The sequence below is a fragment of the Rhinoderma darwinii genome, chromosome 3, assembly GCF_050947455.1.
Source record: "Rhinoderma darwinii isolate aRhiDar2 chromosome 3, aRhiDar2.hap1, whole genome shotgun sequence".
Lineage (NCBI taxonomy): Eukaryota > Metazoa > Chordata > Amphibia > Anura > Rhinodermatidae > Rhinoderma > Rhinoderma darwinii.
In genome coordinates this window covers 2636825-2656599 of record NC_134689.1, presented here as the reverse complement: position 1 = coordinate 2656599, position 19775 = coordinate 2636825, and the positions used below count along the sequence as shown (strand labels likewise).

The following is a 19775-nucleotide window of genomic DNA, read 5'->3' as shown; positions in this document are numbered from 1 at the left end:
CCACCAGCAGAATAGTGAGTGCAGCTCTGGAGTATAATACAGGATGTAACTCAGGATCAGTACAGGATAAGTAATGTAATGTATGTACACAGTGACTCCACCAGCAGAATAGTGAGTGCAGCTCTGCAGTATAATACAGGATATAACTCAGGATCAGTACAGGATAAGTAATGTAATGTATGTACACAGTGACTCCACCAGCAGAATAGTGAGTGCAGCTCTGGAGTATAATACAGAATATAACTCAGGATCAGTACAGGATAAGTAATGTAATGTATGTACACAGTGACTCCACCAGCAGAATAGTGAGTGCAGCTCTGGAGTATAATACAGGATATAACTCAGGATCAGTACAGGATAAGTAATGTAATGTATGTACACAGTGACTCCACCAGCAGAATAGTGAGTGCAGCTCTGGAGTAGAATACAGGATGTAACTCAGGATCAGTACAGGACAAGTCATGTAATGTATATACACTGTGACTCAACATTTAATGTATACAATGTAACATGTTGATCAAATTGGACAACCCCTTTAAGCTGGTCTATACTGGTTAGATACGAAGCACTTTCAATTATAGGAATTGACCATCATCTCCCCAGGTGACATATCCCCTTTCAGTATGATGAGGGTGATGATGCTGCACGGTATGAACTTGTTAGGCCTCGTTTACACGAGCGTGATATATGTCCGTGCGATGCGCGTGCTTTTCACGCGTGTCGTACGCACCTATGTTAGTCTATGGGGCAGTGGAGACAGTCTGTGAGTTTTGCGCAGCGTGAGTCTGCTGAAAAAAACACGACATGTCCTAACTTTGTGCGCTGTTCGCGCATCACGCACCCACTGAAGTCAATGGGTGTGTGAAAATCACGCGCACCACACGGAAGCACTTCCGTGCGAACTGCGTGACTCGCGCACCAGCTGTCAAACTCTGAATGTAAACAGAAAAGCACCACGTGCTTTTCTGTTTACAAACATCCAAACGGAGTGTCATAATGATGGCGGCTGCGAGAAAATCACGCAGCCGCGCATCATACGCTGCTGACACACGGAGCTGTTAAGTGCCTTTTGCGCATGGAAAACGCTGCGTTTTTTGCGTGCGCAAAACGCACACGCTGGTGTAAATCCGGCCTTACACGCATGCTGCAGCTGATGTTTTGTGGTTTGGAACGTGGGGACCTGGAACTCCCATCATTGCATAACGTTGGCGGCTGAATTCTCCAGTCAAGTTGTAATTACCGTACACACAGCTCAAGACGTCTCGCCCGATGAAAGCGAATACGTAAGAGACCGGTTGTATAAATGAGAGGATCTGAACTCCCATCATTGGGTTTTCCACGCTAGGAAATAGCATGTGATAGAGACAAAGTCCACACGGCTGTGCACTGCACCGTCCTGCAACCTGGACATCCACTTAAAGGGATACCCTGCTGCAGGCAACCCGTCCTTATACTGTATTATGGCAGATGTAGCTATAGGGGGGGGGGGGGGGGACCCTTCCTGATTGAGGCCCAAAAGCACAACCAGACAAATCTTCAGCTCTGGACAACCCCGGACATCTATGGGAAACAATGGACCCCTTGTAAGACTCCCCAACAGCAGGTCATGGGGGGCTCACATCAACGGGAACCGAAACATGAGCTGGCGTCGTCTGAACCAGACAGTGTCATCTGCTGATGATTATCAGGGCAGGGAGCCCCCAGACCCCGTGTTATTATTGGAGCGCCCCTGCACATAATGAGATGATAACTTTATATTAGGCAGTTACTAATTAAAGGAAGAGTCCAAGAAAAACCTGATACTGTTATGCCTGCTGAGGGGGCGGAGCATGACTTCTTCATTTGATGTTCTTTGAGTAATGCCCCGCCCCCTCAGACCCTGCAGTAGACCTAACACAGGTAAAGCTTTTCCTGGAGTGTTCCTTTAAGCGTTCCCCTTACACATTCTGCACAGTGGCGGGGGAGGGGTGTTTACGCTTCGTGCATTTTTCCATTATAATAATCAGAGTCAGTTGACAGGCGCCTTCCCTGACATGAACTTGTGACTGAACAGGAAGGTAAAGGGCCGGATGTTCCTCAATGACAAGATTGTCTCTGTTTTTCCAGCACATAGATAGAAGACAGGCCGCCATAAACCGGAGGAGCGCAGCGAATATTACTAAAAGTGAATCCAATTACAACAATTTATTGGGGAAAAAAAGTGGAGTTCCCCTTGAAGTGTCAGTCAGTGAGGGTAGTGACGCCCGGGTATGCTTGGTCACGTGATAAGAATACTGGCTGCAGTCACATGATATGGTCTATGGTGCAGTAATTGTAAAGTTTAGTGTGATGACGTCACAATATGTAGTAAATCATACAATACTGCGCAGGTTACAGCGTTCTGGAAGTACTGATGACGTCACCCGGTAGTGTATAGATCGTTATAACTTTAATGATGACGTCACATGTATAATACCTTCCATAGATCATACTGATGACGTCTGTGTGAGGGAAGGGGGGCCCGGTCACGTGTTGTAGGGGATTTTCTGGGATCTTGCAGGAGGAGGATGGAGAGCCTGGCAGAGAAGGGGGCAGCAGCGGCAGGGCACCAGGTAACGCACCCGGGAGAGGTGGAGGGCGCCGCAGGGATCCGCAGTTACCCGCTAGGGTGATGACGACGCGTGATCCGGGAGTCTCCTATAATAAACAAGGGGCTGGTTTATTATAGGAGGTCACGTGATCCTTTATATAACATCCGCTGCATATAGTGATACATTGTCGCAGCTTTCTATAGTGACTCATTGTCACCGCTTAACCCTGTGTGCGCCGCCAGGTGATTATATCGTGCAGAACAGGTAAATGTCGCAGTGACAAGGTGCGGGTGATCCGGGGCCCCTCATTGAGTGATGCTCTGCAGGAAGTGGTTGTAGATGGATGTATGTGTATATGTTACTGTAGATGGATGTGTATATGTTATTGTAGATGGGTATAGAATGTATTTGTGTGTAGGTGTATGTGAATATTAGTGTATATGTTATCGTTGGTGTATTTCTGTGTGTGTGTGTGTGTGTGTGTGTGTGTGTGTGTTAGTGTATATGTGTATGTAGATGTATGTGAATATTAGTATATATGTAGATGTGTGTGTGTGTGTGTGTGTGTATGTAGATGTATGTGAATATTAGTATATATGTAGATGTGTGTGTGTGTTAGTGTATGTGTGTGTATGTAGATGTATGTGAATATTAGTATATATGTAGATGTGTGTGTGTGTTAGTGTATGTGTGTGTATGTAGATGTATGTGAATATTAGTATATATGTAGATGTGTGTGTGTGTGTGTGTGTGTGTGTATGTAGATGTATGTGAATATTAGTATATATGTAGATGTGTGTGTGTGTTAGTGTATGTGTGTGTATGTAGATGTATGTGAATATTAGTATATATGTAGATGTGTGTGTGTGTTAGTGTATGTGTGTGTATGTAGATGTATGTGAATATTAGTGTATATGTTATCGTTGGTGTATTTCTGTGTGTGTATGTGTGTGTTTATAGATATATATATTTATTTATTGTGTACGTAACTGTTGAGTATATCTTGGTCCTATATCTGTAGGGGGTCCGTCTGTCACTTCTATTCTCAGGGCACAGGTTGATTTTCACTCTTCGGGTTTTCTCGCCAGTCTGAGATTTCGCTTTATATCACACACCAGTCATTTTCCATGTTCTTCTTTGGGGTGAGGCAGCTATGGGGCGATGTGACCCTGGGGTGATCTTTGCAGTGGTCGCTGTGTTGCCGGGTCCATTGATTGGCGTCCATATTGCGCTGTGACACGTCTTGGTCGCTGCTGCGGTCGTCTTGTGTGGCCGGGGATGGGATCTGTTTGTGGTTCTCGGTTTGATCACGACGTCCCTCCTGGATGTGAACCGGTGCACAGATTGGTCATGTGACCTTGACTATAATATTTGGCGCGGGTAATGGTCTGTGACGGAGACCTGCGGCGGCTGTGGCGTCCTGAATTATGCGGTGAGAGTAAATCATTCTACTGGGTAATGTTCTAATGTACAGGAGCCGGCGTGGGAACACGACCACCGCGTATTGTTCTGATATCGGATGGACGACAAGACGCTGGTTCCTCATGGGGGTTCCTTACTCACACCTGAAGAAAAAAACATTGCCTGAGCAGACATAAAACTGTTTACAAAGAGGTTCTGCAGCAGCTCATGTGTGTATTACAGAGAATAAAGTCCCCATACTGTAAATTATGAAGAATATGTGACATGAGGCTGCACTCAGAGGTGACTGCTAATATCCATATAATGTACAGTGGGGGAGGGGCATTCATGATCATATAATGTATTCGTATTGATCGTGGCTGATTATTCATCTTATGACTCCGTTTTCTTCTGTTTTGTTTCTCTACAGAACTGCAAAAATGGTTGTGAGAATGGGAAACCCGACTGTGATGATCACGTACCCGGCGCTTTTAAGGTGAGTCCAGAACATTCAGGGGGCACAAAGTATCACAGATCCGATGGCAGGTCCCGGGGGGGAAGGGGAAATCACTGAAGATTCAATACCGGAGCTGGTAATATATTAATAATAGCCAGTCCATATCAATATACAGAAGTGTGTTTTCAAGTCTTTACCATTTCAAGATCTCTGCTTGCTGTCTATTATTGGAGACATTCATTCTTTACAGCAGTAATAGATGAATAGCTGTTACTGTATATAAGATGTGTGGATCTCATGTCTGATCACAGTGTAATTATATTATATATCAGTGATGTCAGTAACAGGGGGCGGGGCTGTGACAACCTCGCACACATGATATACAGGCTGGTTGTCAGTAGTAATAGATGAATAGCTGTTACTATATATAAGATGTGTGGATCTCATGTCTGATCACAATGTAATTATATTATATATCAGTGATGTCAGTAACAGGGGACGGAGCTGTGACAACCTCTCACACATGTTATACAGGCTTGTTGTCAGTAGTAATAGATGAATAGCTGTTACTGTATATAAGATGTGTGGATCTCATGTCTGATCACAGTGTAATTATATTATATATCAGTGATGTCAGTAACAGGGGGCGGGGCTGTGACAACCTCTCACACATGATATACAGGCTGGTTGTCAGTAGTAATAGATGAATAGCTGTTACTGTATATAAGATATATGATATATAAGTTGCTCTCCCCCCCCCCCCCCCCCCCCGTGCTGTGATCCGGTTGTCACTGACCTCTGGGATAACTCCGCAGACAGAAATAGCTGTGACTTGTGGCCGGGAGTAGAAGTTTTTGCTGAATGACCTCGGATGTTAATCAACAATTTTCCAGGCGTTTTTTCCGTCCATATTCGGCAAGATATCCGCGGCTTCCTAGACAGTTGCCCACGGGGAGGGCGGCCGTGTCCGGAAATATTACAACCTCGGCTGATGAACACATCACTAATCTGCGAGAGGGAAAAAAGACGACCGTCCAAGTCAGAGGCGTGTCCCGTGTTTTGACTTGCGCGGCCGCCTTGGTCCCCATTTTTGGCACCAGCATCAAAAAGCAACAACTTCACATAAAGTGCAAACCAACGCCTTCATATAGACGTGTCTGTCACACGACCCCGATACCGCGCAACGGTCGGGGAAAGTAATTTTCTACTTTAGGCCCAAGACCGCGCACGGCTAATATCCGTAATATTCATGGAGTCTCCCTTTAAGAAAACATTCCTGCATTGCGATGAAATCTCTCCCGCTGTCCACACTTTGCTACTGGGAAGCAGTGAGGTCCAGGGTAGTCACCGGCTGACCGCAGCGTCTGTTGCTAGGCAACGGCTCAAACCTATCCAGTGCTGAGAGAGCAAACGCCAGTCAATCCAGTGCTGATCACTTAACATTTTTCTAACCGTGAACCAGAAAAAAAACAACTTTGCATGGTCGGAAAAAAATATTGTGAGAAAAAGAGAGTGCCCCCCCCCCAACCATTATAAACCTTAATCCTGCAGAAACGGAAACTCGGATGCCCTCAATCCTCAGATGACAATATAACTATAATCCCACCTGACCCCATGTGACCCCCTCACTCCTCTAACATCTGGCAGGACCCCACGCTCCGCCGCCGCGCACTTGTTGTTTTTGGCCGGTCTTATTTTATCCTCTTCGCTCTGTGATCTTCCTGCTGCGTGAATTAACAAACCCCCTACATGCCGGAAAGTCACTCAAGTATTTAGATTTTCACTTTTATTTTCTCCTTATAAAATGAGAAATGTCAAAACCGCTTCACCTGATGATAAATTCACTGAAAATTCAAAAAGTGTGCTATTTTCTTCCGGTGTCAGCCAGTACGGCTCCTGTCCGCTTCTTCCTCTTTGAGTTGGTTCCAGGAAGTAGCTCAGTAACAGCCATTTGAGCAGCTGTGGAGTTCTCTTTTAGTCACGGGGTCACCCAGGCTTCATAGGCATGCACAGCCCCTGCTCACTCCTCCCCTCTCCTCTTCCTGAGACCCCTCATGTTTTATAAGATTTTCTGTGTAGCCTGGGAGGAAAAATCCGGAAAAATAGGCAGAGGTAATCCATAGAAATCCATAATGGTGATTACAGGATCCTAAGGTATTCCCATCTATTCCCGTATACCATAAATGCCTAAAAGTAGGGGGACCTACTTCTGGGACGCACACATACTGGAGTACTTGCTTGGCTGTTTCTGTATCTCCTATAGAAGTGAATGGAGAGAGGCTGGAGCCACACACATGAGGGGCCAACTGAGGGGACCCCATTGTCTACATAGGTGCGGATCCCAGAGATGGGACCTGCAGCGATCCGGCGTGTATGGGATATCCTGATTTTTTTTTTGCAGGACAAGTTGTAGTTTCTATTGGTAGCATTTTTAGTACCATATAATGTAGAGGCAGAGTGCAGGCAGTCCTGGGGGCCCTCATTAGGCCCCTGGGCTGCCATGACATCCATCGGCACCTCACGCTCGTATTGTGGGGAGGCCGATGAGCTGTGAGAGGGATCTGCCCCCTCTATTTTAGGCCTTAGATGCTGCGGTCGCTGTTCCTGGCCATTAGTCCTGGGTGTCAACTGTAATACACAGCTGACACCCACCGAGTATGGAGCGCGCTTAGCCCATGAGCGCACTCCATACTTCTCCTCCCGCACCAAGACATAAGAGTGCCGCGGCGAGACGTAAGAGTGCCGCGGCGAGACGTAAGAGTGCCGCGGCGAGACGTAAGAGTGCCGCGGCGAGACGTAAGAGTGCCGCGGCGAGACGTAAGAGTGCCGCGGCGAGACGTAAGAGTGCCGCGGCGAGACGTAAGAGTGCCGCGGCGAGACGTAAGAGTGCCGCGGCGAGACGTAAGAGTGCCGCGGCGAGACGTAAGAGTGCCGCGGCGAGACGTAAGAGTGCCGCGGCGAGACGTAACAGGGCGTCGTGGTGCGCGAAGGAATTAAGAAACCTCAAGATAAGACTGGAGAATCACTGGACATGAAGAAGACGTGAAGACAGAATGGAAGAACTAATAATAACAGAGTGACGGGTAATATTTGTATTGTATTCGTTACATTGTATACATTTCTGATGAAGATAGCGCAAGCCCTTAAAGGGGAACACCACCAAAATGTATCTTCTCCAAATATGGCTATATGGACAGGTTAGAAGATGGAGAAGGAGCATGAAATGTGACCTCCGATAAGTCCAGGTATAAGGTGGGGTGTAGGGTACCCCAACCCCTATAGAAGTGACAGTGGGATTCGGAGAGCCTTGAAGCCCCGCCAGCACATCGCTTATAGTAGAGTCACGGATTCCACCCTCCTCAGCAGCGTGAAGATGGCCGAGACCCCACAGAGCGAGGCGGACCCTTTGTTTTCGGAAATTAGTGGTGGTCCCACGTCGTCTCCGGCAATGTCTACACGACCGGTCCATAAATAAAATTACAGGAAATTCCCCTTTAAATTCCGGAGGCTTTTACTTTGTAAACTTATTATGGGCTGAAGGGAATAAAAATCCTAAATCTCTGATTTCACGGGAGAAAATCTACAAAGAGCCTGTTGTTCCGAGATCACATTCAAACCCAAAAACAAAGAGGCGCCCCCTAAAACCCGGCCCGGCGTTATCCTATTATTCATGTAATCCCCAATATTACAATGCAGCCGCGCAGAACAGATTATGTGCACAAAAACGCCATTATGAACCTCCAGGGGGCGCCGCCCCGCGCCCTTATAACACCCAGGGACTCGTGATGAGGTCACAAATAAACTGCGGGGCTCGTGTAGGAAAAACCGCGCAAATGTTTGTTTTCTATGTTGTTATCTCAGACATTTGGGGCGTATCCGCAGGATAACTGATACACGCGGGTCCCGGCTCTGGGGGCCACATCTATACCAAGAACATGGGTCCCTCCATCCCCATTACACATGGCAAATTTTGCGCGTCTGTTTTCGTACCTCGCATAAAATGGAGTGCCACGCACATTCGCAGCTACCGCCCAATTCATTCGCCATCGGGACACGGGGCCGCCAGACCAAACGGGATGGGGATCAGGTGACCCCTGTTTTTGACAGAGCTGCGGTCCCAGAGCTAGGACTCGCATTTATCAGACATTTATGGCATAAATGTGATGGGAATAAAAAGCCAAAACAATTTAGGGAGCAGTTGTCACTTCCCTTCCCCCACTCGCATGAGTTTCATTACTCAGCAGGGGGCAGCACTGAGCACAGGAGAAAGCTCCTCCCAGGGTGCAGAGAATATAAAATCTGTGCTCCACCCTGAGGCATGATGGGAGGGGCGAGTAGCATTACATGGAGTAACCCCATAGATTGATATAAAGTGTTTTTCTAAGTGACCCCACAAAGTTTGGTTGACCTGTAATGTAATATCCGTGCACTTTGTAGAACATTTCCACTTGATTTAGACGTTTCCTTGAATCCTCCCCTTCTGTCCGCTATGCATGTAGTTATGGATGTTTCTGGGAAAGATGTTGTCACCCAGATTTCCCAGGGTCCTGAATGGTGGATCTGCCCATTTTATGAAGACGTACAGTTCCTGTTCTTATATAACCGCATTACTGGTCTTATCTGCACTTCAGAACTGTAGGAAAGCTGGGTTCTTACCCATGTGGGAGCTGTAATTGCAGCCATATTGGTTGTCACCCAGCTTTCCTGGGTAAGGATATAATGGCTGGAATAGAGGCCTTGAAGGAATACTCCAATGTTTGTGTCTTTATACTTCCTCTAGTCACTGTTCATTCATAGCTGATTTTTCCATGACAACTATTTTCCCACACTAGAATATGTCCACTGTATGTTATCGGGGTATCCCCATCTTATTCCATAACATTATGGTCAGTGGAGGTCCGACCTCTGGCATCCCTCTAGTCCCAAGAATCGAGCAACGCAGGTCCCTTCAACCGCTGTGCAGGGGACACATTGTTTGATGGAATCACCGCTGTGCAGGGAACCATTGTGACCGAGGGGCAACTAGTGCTGGGGCCCCTTTATTCTGAGGGTCGGTGGGGTCCCAGTATCCTAGTAACATTCCATCACTTCTAATGGTGGAAAACTCCCATAATGACCACGTCCACCAGTTGTCAGTTGTCAGCTAAGCTCCTCCCACTGCAGGAAAGATTTAGAAGCTGACAGCTGGAAGTGATGCATCATGGGATGTAACTAAAATACATTACTGTTCTGCAGCTTTCATGCCTGACCATCCCTGGTGTCCTGCTGGGGGTCATCCCCATAAGAGTTCTATTAACCGATGATGTCACGACTATGGGAGAACTTATGAGGAACGTCAGTGTAGAACATTCCGTGTAGAATCTGCTGATTTCCTCCCCCACTCGCCGGAGTACAGGGAGCTTCTCGCTGTATCAGATTCTGCTCGTTCTTGTTGTTTTGTCACTTTTCCAGGGTCATTTCCATTTAGTTGACTCAATGTTGTGTTTTTCCTTTATCCATCAGTTGAAGGTCACGTCGCGCTGTCATGTGACTTTTTCCATAGTAATCTAGAGGCGGGTTCGTTCTCATTATAGGGGCTATTATTTACATGAATACTCCGGGGTGGCATCCGCCTTCCTCTACAAAATGCATCCATCAATGTGGTCAACCATCGTCCAGATCACTAAACTTGTCTGGGAAGTTGACGTGTGAACGTTCCTGGTGGCTCAGGGGTTAATGAGAATATCCCTGGTGGTCTAGCAAGACGAAGTGGATAACGTTGATATCTATGGTGGTGTTTAATGATCATCGCCCTGGTGGTCTAGGTCATAAAACGGTTAATAGTTACATCCATGGCGGGGGGGGGGGGGGGAGGAGGGGGGTTTTCTAGGATTTTAAAGGGATAAGGCTTCGTTCACATCTGTGCTACGGCTCCGTTCCGACATTCCGTCTGAGCTTTCGTCTGGGACGGAGCCCTGATAGATACAAATGGTAACCATGAGTTTCCATCACCATTGATTTCAATGGTGACGGATCCAGTGCCAATGGTTTCCGTTTGTCTCCTTTGTGCAGGGGTTCCGTCATTTTGACAGAATCAATACCGTAGTCGTCCAACAAAATGACGGAACCCCTGCACAACGGAGACAAACGGAAACCATTGGCAGCAGATCGTTCACCAGTGAAATCAATGGTGATGGAAATGGAAAACTATGGTTTCCGTTTGTTTCTGTCAGGGCTCCGTTGCGGAGGAATCTCCGAGGGAACGTTGCAACGAAGCCCTGACAGATGTGAACGCAGCCTAAAAGTGTCACTACAGATTAGTATGACACCATGTATCATGACAGAAGTCTAAAAATGGTGGCGGGATTCGGTTGGTGCTGACGCATCTGAAGCCTCTCCTGCAACGCTCCTATTAATTAGTATTACAGGCGAAGCTACTGGTGTCGGATAATTTCCTCAGAAACCGGACCTTACATAAGGGATCTTTTTAACCCTGGTGGTCTAGGGTCATGAAGGAATGAATGGAGACATCCCTGATGGTCTAGAGTTGTAAAGGAATGAATGGAGACATCCCTGGTGGTCTAGGATTGGGTTGTGAAGGAATGAATGGAGACATCCCTGGTGGTCTAGGATTGGGTTGTGAAGGAATGAATGGAGACATCCCTGGTGGTCTAGGGTCATGAAGGAATAAATGGAGACATCCCTGGTGGTCTAGGATTGGGTTGTGAAGGAATGAATGGAGACATCCCTGGTGGTCTAGGATTGGGTTGTGAAGGAATGAATGGAGACATCCCTGGTGGTCTAGGGTCATGAAGGAATAAATGGAGACATCCCTGGTGGTCTAGGATTGGGTTGTGAAGGAATGAATGGAGACATCCCTGGTGGTCTAGGATTGGGTTGTGAAGGAATGAATGGAGACATCCCTGGTGGTCTAGGATTGGGTTGTGAAGGAATGAATGGAGACATCCCTGGTGGTCTAGGGTCATGAAGGAATAAATGGAGACATCCCTGGTGGTCTAGAGTTGTAAAGGAATGAATGGAGACATCCCTGGTGGTCTAGGGTCATGAAGGAATGAATGGAGACATCCCTGGTGGTTTAGGGCAGTGAAGTACATGATTTAATTGTGATCTAGTAGATTATATATGTTGTATAAGAGAGCAGCTGTGATTGGTTATTTAATTTGATGTTTATATTATAATATTTAGTTGCATTCCAGTTGGAATTTGTTGGCGTTCTCGGCAGGATTATTGAAATCTTGTCTTCTCTGCTTTGTCTTCTACATTCAGGCGTCAGACATAACCATTGAACTCACAGAGGCACCGAAAGAAAAGCCCGACCCAAGCAAGCTGGTGTTCGGCACAGTCTTCACCGATCACATGTTAATGGTTGAGTGGTCCTTAGAGAAGGGATGGCAGAATCCGGCAATCAAACCTCTACAGAACCTGAGCTTACACCCCGCGTGTACAGTGTTCAACTACGCCATAGAGGTGAGGGACAGGCAAAAGTCTTTTTTCCTTTCTTAATGTTCATGAATATTCAGTCATCGTCATGGTAACCACGTCTGCTGGGGGTTCTGATTGTTGGGAGATCACCTGTTATATTTTCTGTGCAGCTTTTTGAAGGAATGAAAGCATATCGGGGAGAAGATGGAAAAGTCCGTTTATTTCGACCTCAGCTCAACATGGAGAGGATGCTCCGATCGGCAAAAAGACTGACTCTGCCTGTAAGTGCAACTGCCGGATTCTCATGGCTGGTTCTAGGAGTTAAAATATCTGACCCTCTTATATCACTCCAGCACTATTATATCCTCCAGAGACATTACATCATATATGTGACTGATATCAGCCGCTCCTCTTATAACACTCCAGCACTATTATATCCTCCAGAGACATTACATCATATGTGTGACTGATATCAGCCGCTCCTCTTATATCACTCCAGTACTATTATATCCTCCAGAGACATTACATCATATGTGACTGATATCAGCCGCTCCTCTTATATCACTCCAGCACTATTATATCCTCCAGAGACATTACATCATATATGTGACTGATATCAGCCGCTCCTCTTATATCACTCCAGTACTATTATATCCTCCAGAGACATTACATCATGTGTGACTGATATCAGCCGCTCCTCTTATATCACTCCAGTACTATTATATCCTCCAGAGACATTACATCATATGTGTGACTGATATCAGCCGCTCCTCTTATATCACTCCAGTACTATTATATCCTCCAGAGACATTACATCATGTGTGACTGATATCAGCCGCTCCTCTTATATCACTCCAGTACTATTATATCCTCCAGAGACATTACATCATATGTGTGACTGATATCAGCCGCTCCTCTTATATCACTCCAGCACTATTATATCCTCCAGAGACATTACATCATATGTGTGACTGATATCAGCCGCTCCTCTTATATCACTCCAGTACTATTATATCCTCCAGAGACATTACATCATATGTGACTGATATCAGCCGCTCTCTTATATCACTCCAGCACTATTATATCCTCCAGAGACATTACATCATATGTGTGACTGATATCAGCCGCTCCTCTTATATCGCTCCAGTACTATTATATCCTCCAGAGACATTACATCATATGTGTGACTGATATCAGCCGCTCCTCTTATATCACTCCAGCACTATTATATCCCCCAGAGACATTACATCATATGTGTGACTGATATCAGTCGCTCCTCTTATAACACTCCAGTACTATTCTATCCTCCAGAGACATTACATCATATGTGACTGATATCAGCCGCTCCTCTTATATCACTCCAGCACTATTATATCCTCCAGAGACATTACATCATATGTGTGACTGATATCAGCCGCTCCTCCTATATCACTCCAGTACTATTATATCCTCCAGAGACATTACATTATATGTGACTGATATCAGCCGCTCCTCTTATATCACTCCAGTACTATTATATCCTCCAGAGACATTACATCATATATGTGACTGATATCAGCTGCTCCTCTTATATCACTCCAGTACTATTATATCCTCCAGAGACATTACATCATATGTGTGACTGATATCAGCCACTCCTCTTATATCACTCCAGTACTATTATAGCCTCCATAGACATTACATCATATGTGACTGATATCAGCCGCTCTCTTATATCACTCCAGTACTATTATATCCCCCAGAGACATTACATCATATATGTGACTGATATCAGCCGCTCCTCTTATAACACTCCAGCACTATTATATCCTCCAGAGACATTACATCATATATGTGACTGATATCAGCCGCTCCTCTTATATCACTCCAGTACTATTATATCCTCCAGAGACATTACATCATATGTGTGACTGATATCAGCCGCTCCTCTTATATCACTCCAGCACTATTATATCCCCCAGACATTACATCATGTGTGACTGATATCAGCCGCTCCTCTTATTACACTCCAGTACTATTATATCCTCCAGAGACATTACATCATATGTGACTGATATCAGCCGCTCCTCTTATATCACTCCAGCACTATTATATCCACCAGAGACATTACATCATATGTGACTGATATCAGCCGCTCCTCTTATATCACTCCAGTACTATTATATCCCCCAGAGACATTACATCATATGTGGGACTGATATCAGCCGCTCCTCTTATATCACTCCAGTACTATTATATCCTCCAGAGACATTACATCATATGTGTGACTGATATCAGCCGCTCCTCTTATATCACTCCAGTACTATTATATCCTCCAGAGACATTACATCATATATGTGACTGATATCAGCCGCTCCTCTTATAACACTCCAGCACTATTATATCCTCCAGAGACATTACATCATATGTGTGACTGATATCAGCCGCTCCTCTTATAACACTCCAGTACTATTATATCCTCCAGAGACATTACATCATATGTGACTGATATCAGCCGCTCCTCTTATAACACTCCAGCACTATTATATCCTCCAGAGACATTACATCATATGTGACTGATATCAGCCGCTCCCCTTATATCACTCCAGCACTATTATATCCTCCAGAGACATTACATCATATGTGACTGATATCAGCCGCTCCTCTTATATCACTCCAGCACTATTATATCCTCCAGAGACATTACATCATACGTGTGACTGATATCAGCCTCTCCTCTTATAACACTCCAGTACTATTATATCCTCCAGACATTACATCATGTGTGACTGATATCAGCCGCTCCTCTTATATCACTCCAGCACTATTATATCCTCCAGAGACATTACATCATATATGTGACTGATATCAGCCGCTCCTCTTATATCACTCCAGTACTATTATATCCCCCAGAGACATTACATCATATGTGTGACTGATATCAGCCGCTCCTCTTATATCACTCCAGTACTATTATATCCTCCAGAGACATTACATCATATGTGTGACTGATATCAGCCGCTCCTCTTATATCACTCCAGTACTATTATATCCTCCAGAGACATTACATCATATGTGTGACTGATATCAGCCGCTCCTCTTATATCACTCCAGTACTATTATATCCCCCAGAGACATTACATCATATGTGTGACTGATATCAGCCGCTCCTCTTATATCACTCCAGTACTATTATATCCTCCAGAGACATTACATCATATGTGTGACTGATATCAGCCGCTCCTCTTATATCACTCCAGTACTATTATATCCTCCAGAGACATTACATCATATGTGTGACTGATATCAGCCGCTCCTCTTATATCACTCCAGTACTATTATATCCTCCAGAGACATTACATCATATGTGTGACTGATATCAGCCGCTCCTCTTATAACACTCCAGTACTATTATATCCTCCAGAGTCATTACATCATATGTGACTGATATCAGCCGCTCCTCTTATATCACTCCAGTACTATTATATCCTCCAGAGACATTACATCATATGTGTGACTGATATCAGCCGCTCCTCTTATAACACTCCAGTACTATTATATCCTCCAGAGACATTACATCATATGTGTGACTGATATCAGCCGCTCCTCTTATAACACTCCAGCACTATTATATCCTCCAGAGACATTACATCATATGTGACTGATATCAGCCGCTCCTCTTATAACACTCCAGTACTATTATATCCTCCAGAGACATTACATCATATGTGTGACTGATATCAGCCGCTCCTCTTATAACACTCCAGCACTATTATATCCTCCAGAGACATTACATCATATGTGACTGATATCAGCCGCTGCTCTTATATCACTCCAGCACTATTATATCCTCCAGACATTACATCATATGTGACTGATATCAGCCGCTCCTCTTATATCACTCCAGTACTATTATATCCTCCAGACATTACATCATATGTGTGACTGATATCAGCCGCTCCTCTTATATCACTCCAGTACTATTCTATCCCCCAGAGACATTACATCATATGTGGGACTGATATCAGCCGCTCCTCTTATATCACTCCAGTACTATTATATCCTCCAGAGACATTACATCAGTGTGACTGATATCAGCCGCTCCTCTTATATCACTCCAGTACTATTATATACTCCAGACATTACATCATATGTGACTGATATCAGCCGCTCCTCTTATATCACTCCAGCACTATTATATCCTCCAGAGACATTACATCATATGTGTGACTGATATCAGCCGCTCCTCTTATATCACTCCAGCACTATTATATCCTCCAGAGACATTACATCATATATGTGACTGATATCAGCCGCTCCTCTTATAACACTCCAGTACTATTATATCCTCCAGACACATTACATCATATGTGACTGATATCAGCCGCTCCTCTTATATCACTCCAGTACTATTATATACTCCAGACATTACATCATATGTGTGACTGATCTCAGCCGCTCCTCTTATATCACTCCAGCACTATTATATCCTCCAGAGACATTACATCATATGTGACTGATATCAGCCACTCCTCTTATATCACTCCAGTACTATTATATCCTCCAGAGACATTACATCATATGTGTGACTGATATCAGCGGCTCCTCTTATATCACTCCAGCACTATTATATCCTCCAGAGACATTACATCATATAAGAGGAGCGGCTGATATCAGTCACATATATGATGTAATGTCTCTGGAGGATATAATAGTGCTGGAGTGATATAAGAGGAGGGGCTGATATCAGTCACACATATGATATAATGTCTCTGGAGGATATAATAGTGCTGGAGTGATATAAGAGGAGCCGCTGATATCAGTCACACATATGATGTAATGTCTCTGGAGGATATAATAGTGCTGGAGTGTTATAAGAGGAGCGGCTGATATCAGTCACATATAACACTCCAGCACTATTATATCCTCCAGAGACATTACATCATATGTGTGACAGATATCAGCCGCTCCTCTTATATCACTCCAGTACTATTATATCCTCCAGAGATATTACATCATATGTGACTGATATCAGCCGCTCCTCTTATATCACTCCAGTACTATTATATCCTCCAGAGACATTACATCATATGTGTGACTGATATCAGCCGCTCCTCTTATATCACTCCAGTACTATTATATCCTCCAGAGACATTACATCATATAAGTGACTGATATCAGCCGCTCCTCTTATATCACTCCAGCACTATTATATCCTCCAGAGACATTACATCATATGTGACTGATATCAGCCGCTCCTCTTATATCACTCCAGCACTATTATATCCTCCAGAGACATTACATCATATGTGTGACTGATATCAGCCGCTCCTCTTATATCACTCCAGCACTATTATATCCTCCAGAGACATTACATCATGTGTGACTGATATCAGCCGCTCCTCTTATATCACTCCAGTACTATTATATCCTCCAGAGACATTACATCATATGTGACTGATATCAGCCGCTCCTCTTATAACACTCCAGCACTATTATATCCTCCAGAGACATTACATCATATGTGTGACTGATATCAGCCGCTCCTCTTATATCACTCCAGCACTATTATATCCTCCAGAGACATTACATCATGTGTGACTGATATCAGCCGCTCCTCTTATAACACTCCAGCACTATTATATCCTCCAGAGACATTACATCATATGTGTGACTGATATCAGCCGCTCCTCTTATATCACTCCAGTACTATTATATCCTCCAGAGACATTACATCATATGTGACTGATATCAGCCGCTCCTCTTATATCACTCCGGCACTATTATATCCTCCAGAGACATTACATCATATGTGTGACTGATATCAGCCGCTCCTCTTATAACGCTCCGGCATTATTATAATCTCTGGGATTTAGGGTTTCCGGTCCTTTAGTTCTTCTGTATGTTTTGCAGCCGTTTGATACGAGGGAGCTCTTGGACTGTATCCGGAAGCTGATAGATGTGGAGAGAGAGTGGGTGCCAAAATCCACGGAGGCGAGTCTCTACGTCCGGCCCGTCTTTATTGGAACGGAGGTGAGCGGCGGTATTATTGTTAATCATCAGCCAGAATCACTATGTAAATAATGAGGCGACAGATCCAGTAGATGTTGAAAAGGAAAAGATGGCGTCTGGCACTGTATGTTAATGAGGGGGAGGAGACAGACTCAGCAGATGTACCGTTAGTATAAAAAGATGGCGGCTGATATATGTAAATGAGGGGGAGGAGTCAGATTCAGCAGACTTGTCATGAGTGACTTCCGGTCCTTGGGCGTCTCTTTGTCTTTACGATGTTTCCGTCTCTCTCTTTTCCAGGCCTCTCTGGGGGTTAAGAGACCCTCCAAGGCTTTACTGTACGTCATCCTGAGCCCAGTTGGACCTTACTTCTCTAGTGGAGCTTTTAACCCAATCTCGTTATGGGCCGACCCCAAATACATCCGAGCCTGGAAAGGTGGAACCGGCGACAGCAAAATCGGAGGGTACGGCTTCTAATTGTGAGAATTGTGCAACTGAATTGTGCTGCTGCAAATGAATGTCTCATTATACAACAGCGCCCCCAGAGAGAGAAAAGGGTAGTGCAACGTGGCCTGTTAATGGAAAAACAATACATGGGGGGTTCTATTAAGGGAATGTTTTTTATCACAGACAACCCCTTTAATGTAAGACACGGTGCGGCTTCCGAGACCCCCGGCAAACCACTGATTCTAAAAACAGCTGAAGTTCTCAACAGTAAGTCGTCACCTTTGTCTTTCTTAGGAATTACGGAAACTCCCTCTTTGCTCAGTACGAGGCTCAAGGCTACGGTTGTCAGCAGGTACTCTGGCTGTACGGCGCAGACGAGCAAATCACTGAAGTTGGCACAATGAATCTCTTCCTGTTCTGGACTAATGAAAATGGCGGTAGGAAAAAGTAAAATACACTGATTGTGGTACCGGGACATTTAAGGGAAATCCTCGAGACATTGTCCCAATACAATAAACTAGTAACGAGATGATAATCAGATTTACAGCAGGTTGTAAAAAGAGATGCTCAATTTTCAAACTATTGTATTATGCTGACATCTAGTGGCCGCTGAGCAAACTGCAGTAAATCACAATTAATATTACATGGCTATAAAAATAATGAAATGAAACACGCGGCCTGAATGTAGATATTTTTGTGATGACCGGGCTCCTTTAAGGGTCAGATCCGCGGCCGCCGCAGATTCTTCAGCCTCAGCGCAGGGACAGATGGCCGCCGACTGCAGTGAACAAATTACTTTTCAAATCCAATTTGTGGCTTAGATTTCCTTCTCCTTCAGAGGGAAACATTAGAATTATTTTTTTTCCGCTTGGTTTGGACATCACAAATCCTCCTCATCTGCCGGGAAAACGTCGAAACAGCTTGAGGGTTTATACCAGGTTAATCACCGTCTAAGGCAGGGGCGCCAATACTTACGTGATATCTTCTTATTCCTCCATATAACCCTGTATAATAACCATTACAGCTCCACAAGTTGTCACCCAGCTTTCCCAGACTCCTGAATGGTACATAGATGTAGGGGTTCTCACAGAGCTACTGCTCTAAGAATGCTGGGTGACAGCCGCTGTGGGAGCTGTAATGGCGGCCATGCTGGTTGTCACCAGTCATTTTTCACAGCCGTGGACAACGCAAGGACGTGTTGATTTTAGGGGCAAATGCGGTTTCTGGGATTGCAGTATTGATGGCCTATCCTGAGTATAGACCGTCCGTTTCTGATTGGTGGGTGTCCGACTCCTGGCCGATCACTGCATGAAGGGGTTGCGTCCCTTGCTTCCCTTCATTATTTGCGCAAGCACAGCGCCATACATTTTGTAGTGGCTGTGTCTGGTACTGCAGGTCACAGAATCCGTCTCGTTCAAGTGAATGGGACTAAGCTTCAGTATCAGGGACTAAGCTGCAATATCAGGGACTAAGTTTCAGTATCGGGG

General features: G+C 44.9%; 1 protein-coding gene across 2 annotated transcripts in view; it reads left to right on the top strand.

Annotated features, from left to right (window-relative positions):
• Positions 1 to 19775, top strand: part of BCAT1 (branched chain amino acid transaminase 1) — a 48107-nt gene that overhangs the window by 22505 nt on the left and 5827 nt on the right. Inside the window, exons 1-7 of one of the 2 annotated variants that reach the window (XM_075855647.1) lie at positions 2485 to 2591; positions 4402 to 4467; positions 11695 to 11895; positions 12021 to 12131; positions 17743 to 17862; positions 18142 to 18305; positions 18583 to 18725. In XM_075855647.1, the coding sequence (XP_075711762.1) occupies positions 2547 to 2591; positions 4402 to 4467; positions 11695 to 11895; positions 12021 to 12131; positions 17743 to 17862; positions 18142 to 18305; positions 18583 to 18725 (850 nt within the window). In that variant the 5' untranslated portion in view covers positions 2485 to 2546. Of the gene's footprint in view, positions 1 to 2484; positions 2592 to 4401; positions 4468 to 11694; positions 11896 to 12020; positions 12132 to 17742; positions 17863 to 18141; positions 18306 to 18582; positions 18726 to 19775 lie in introns of those variants that run through there. The other variant, XM_075855648.1, reaches the window with a different exon arrangement.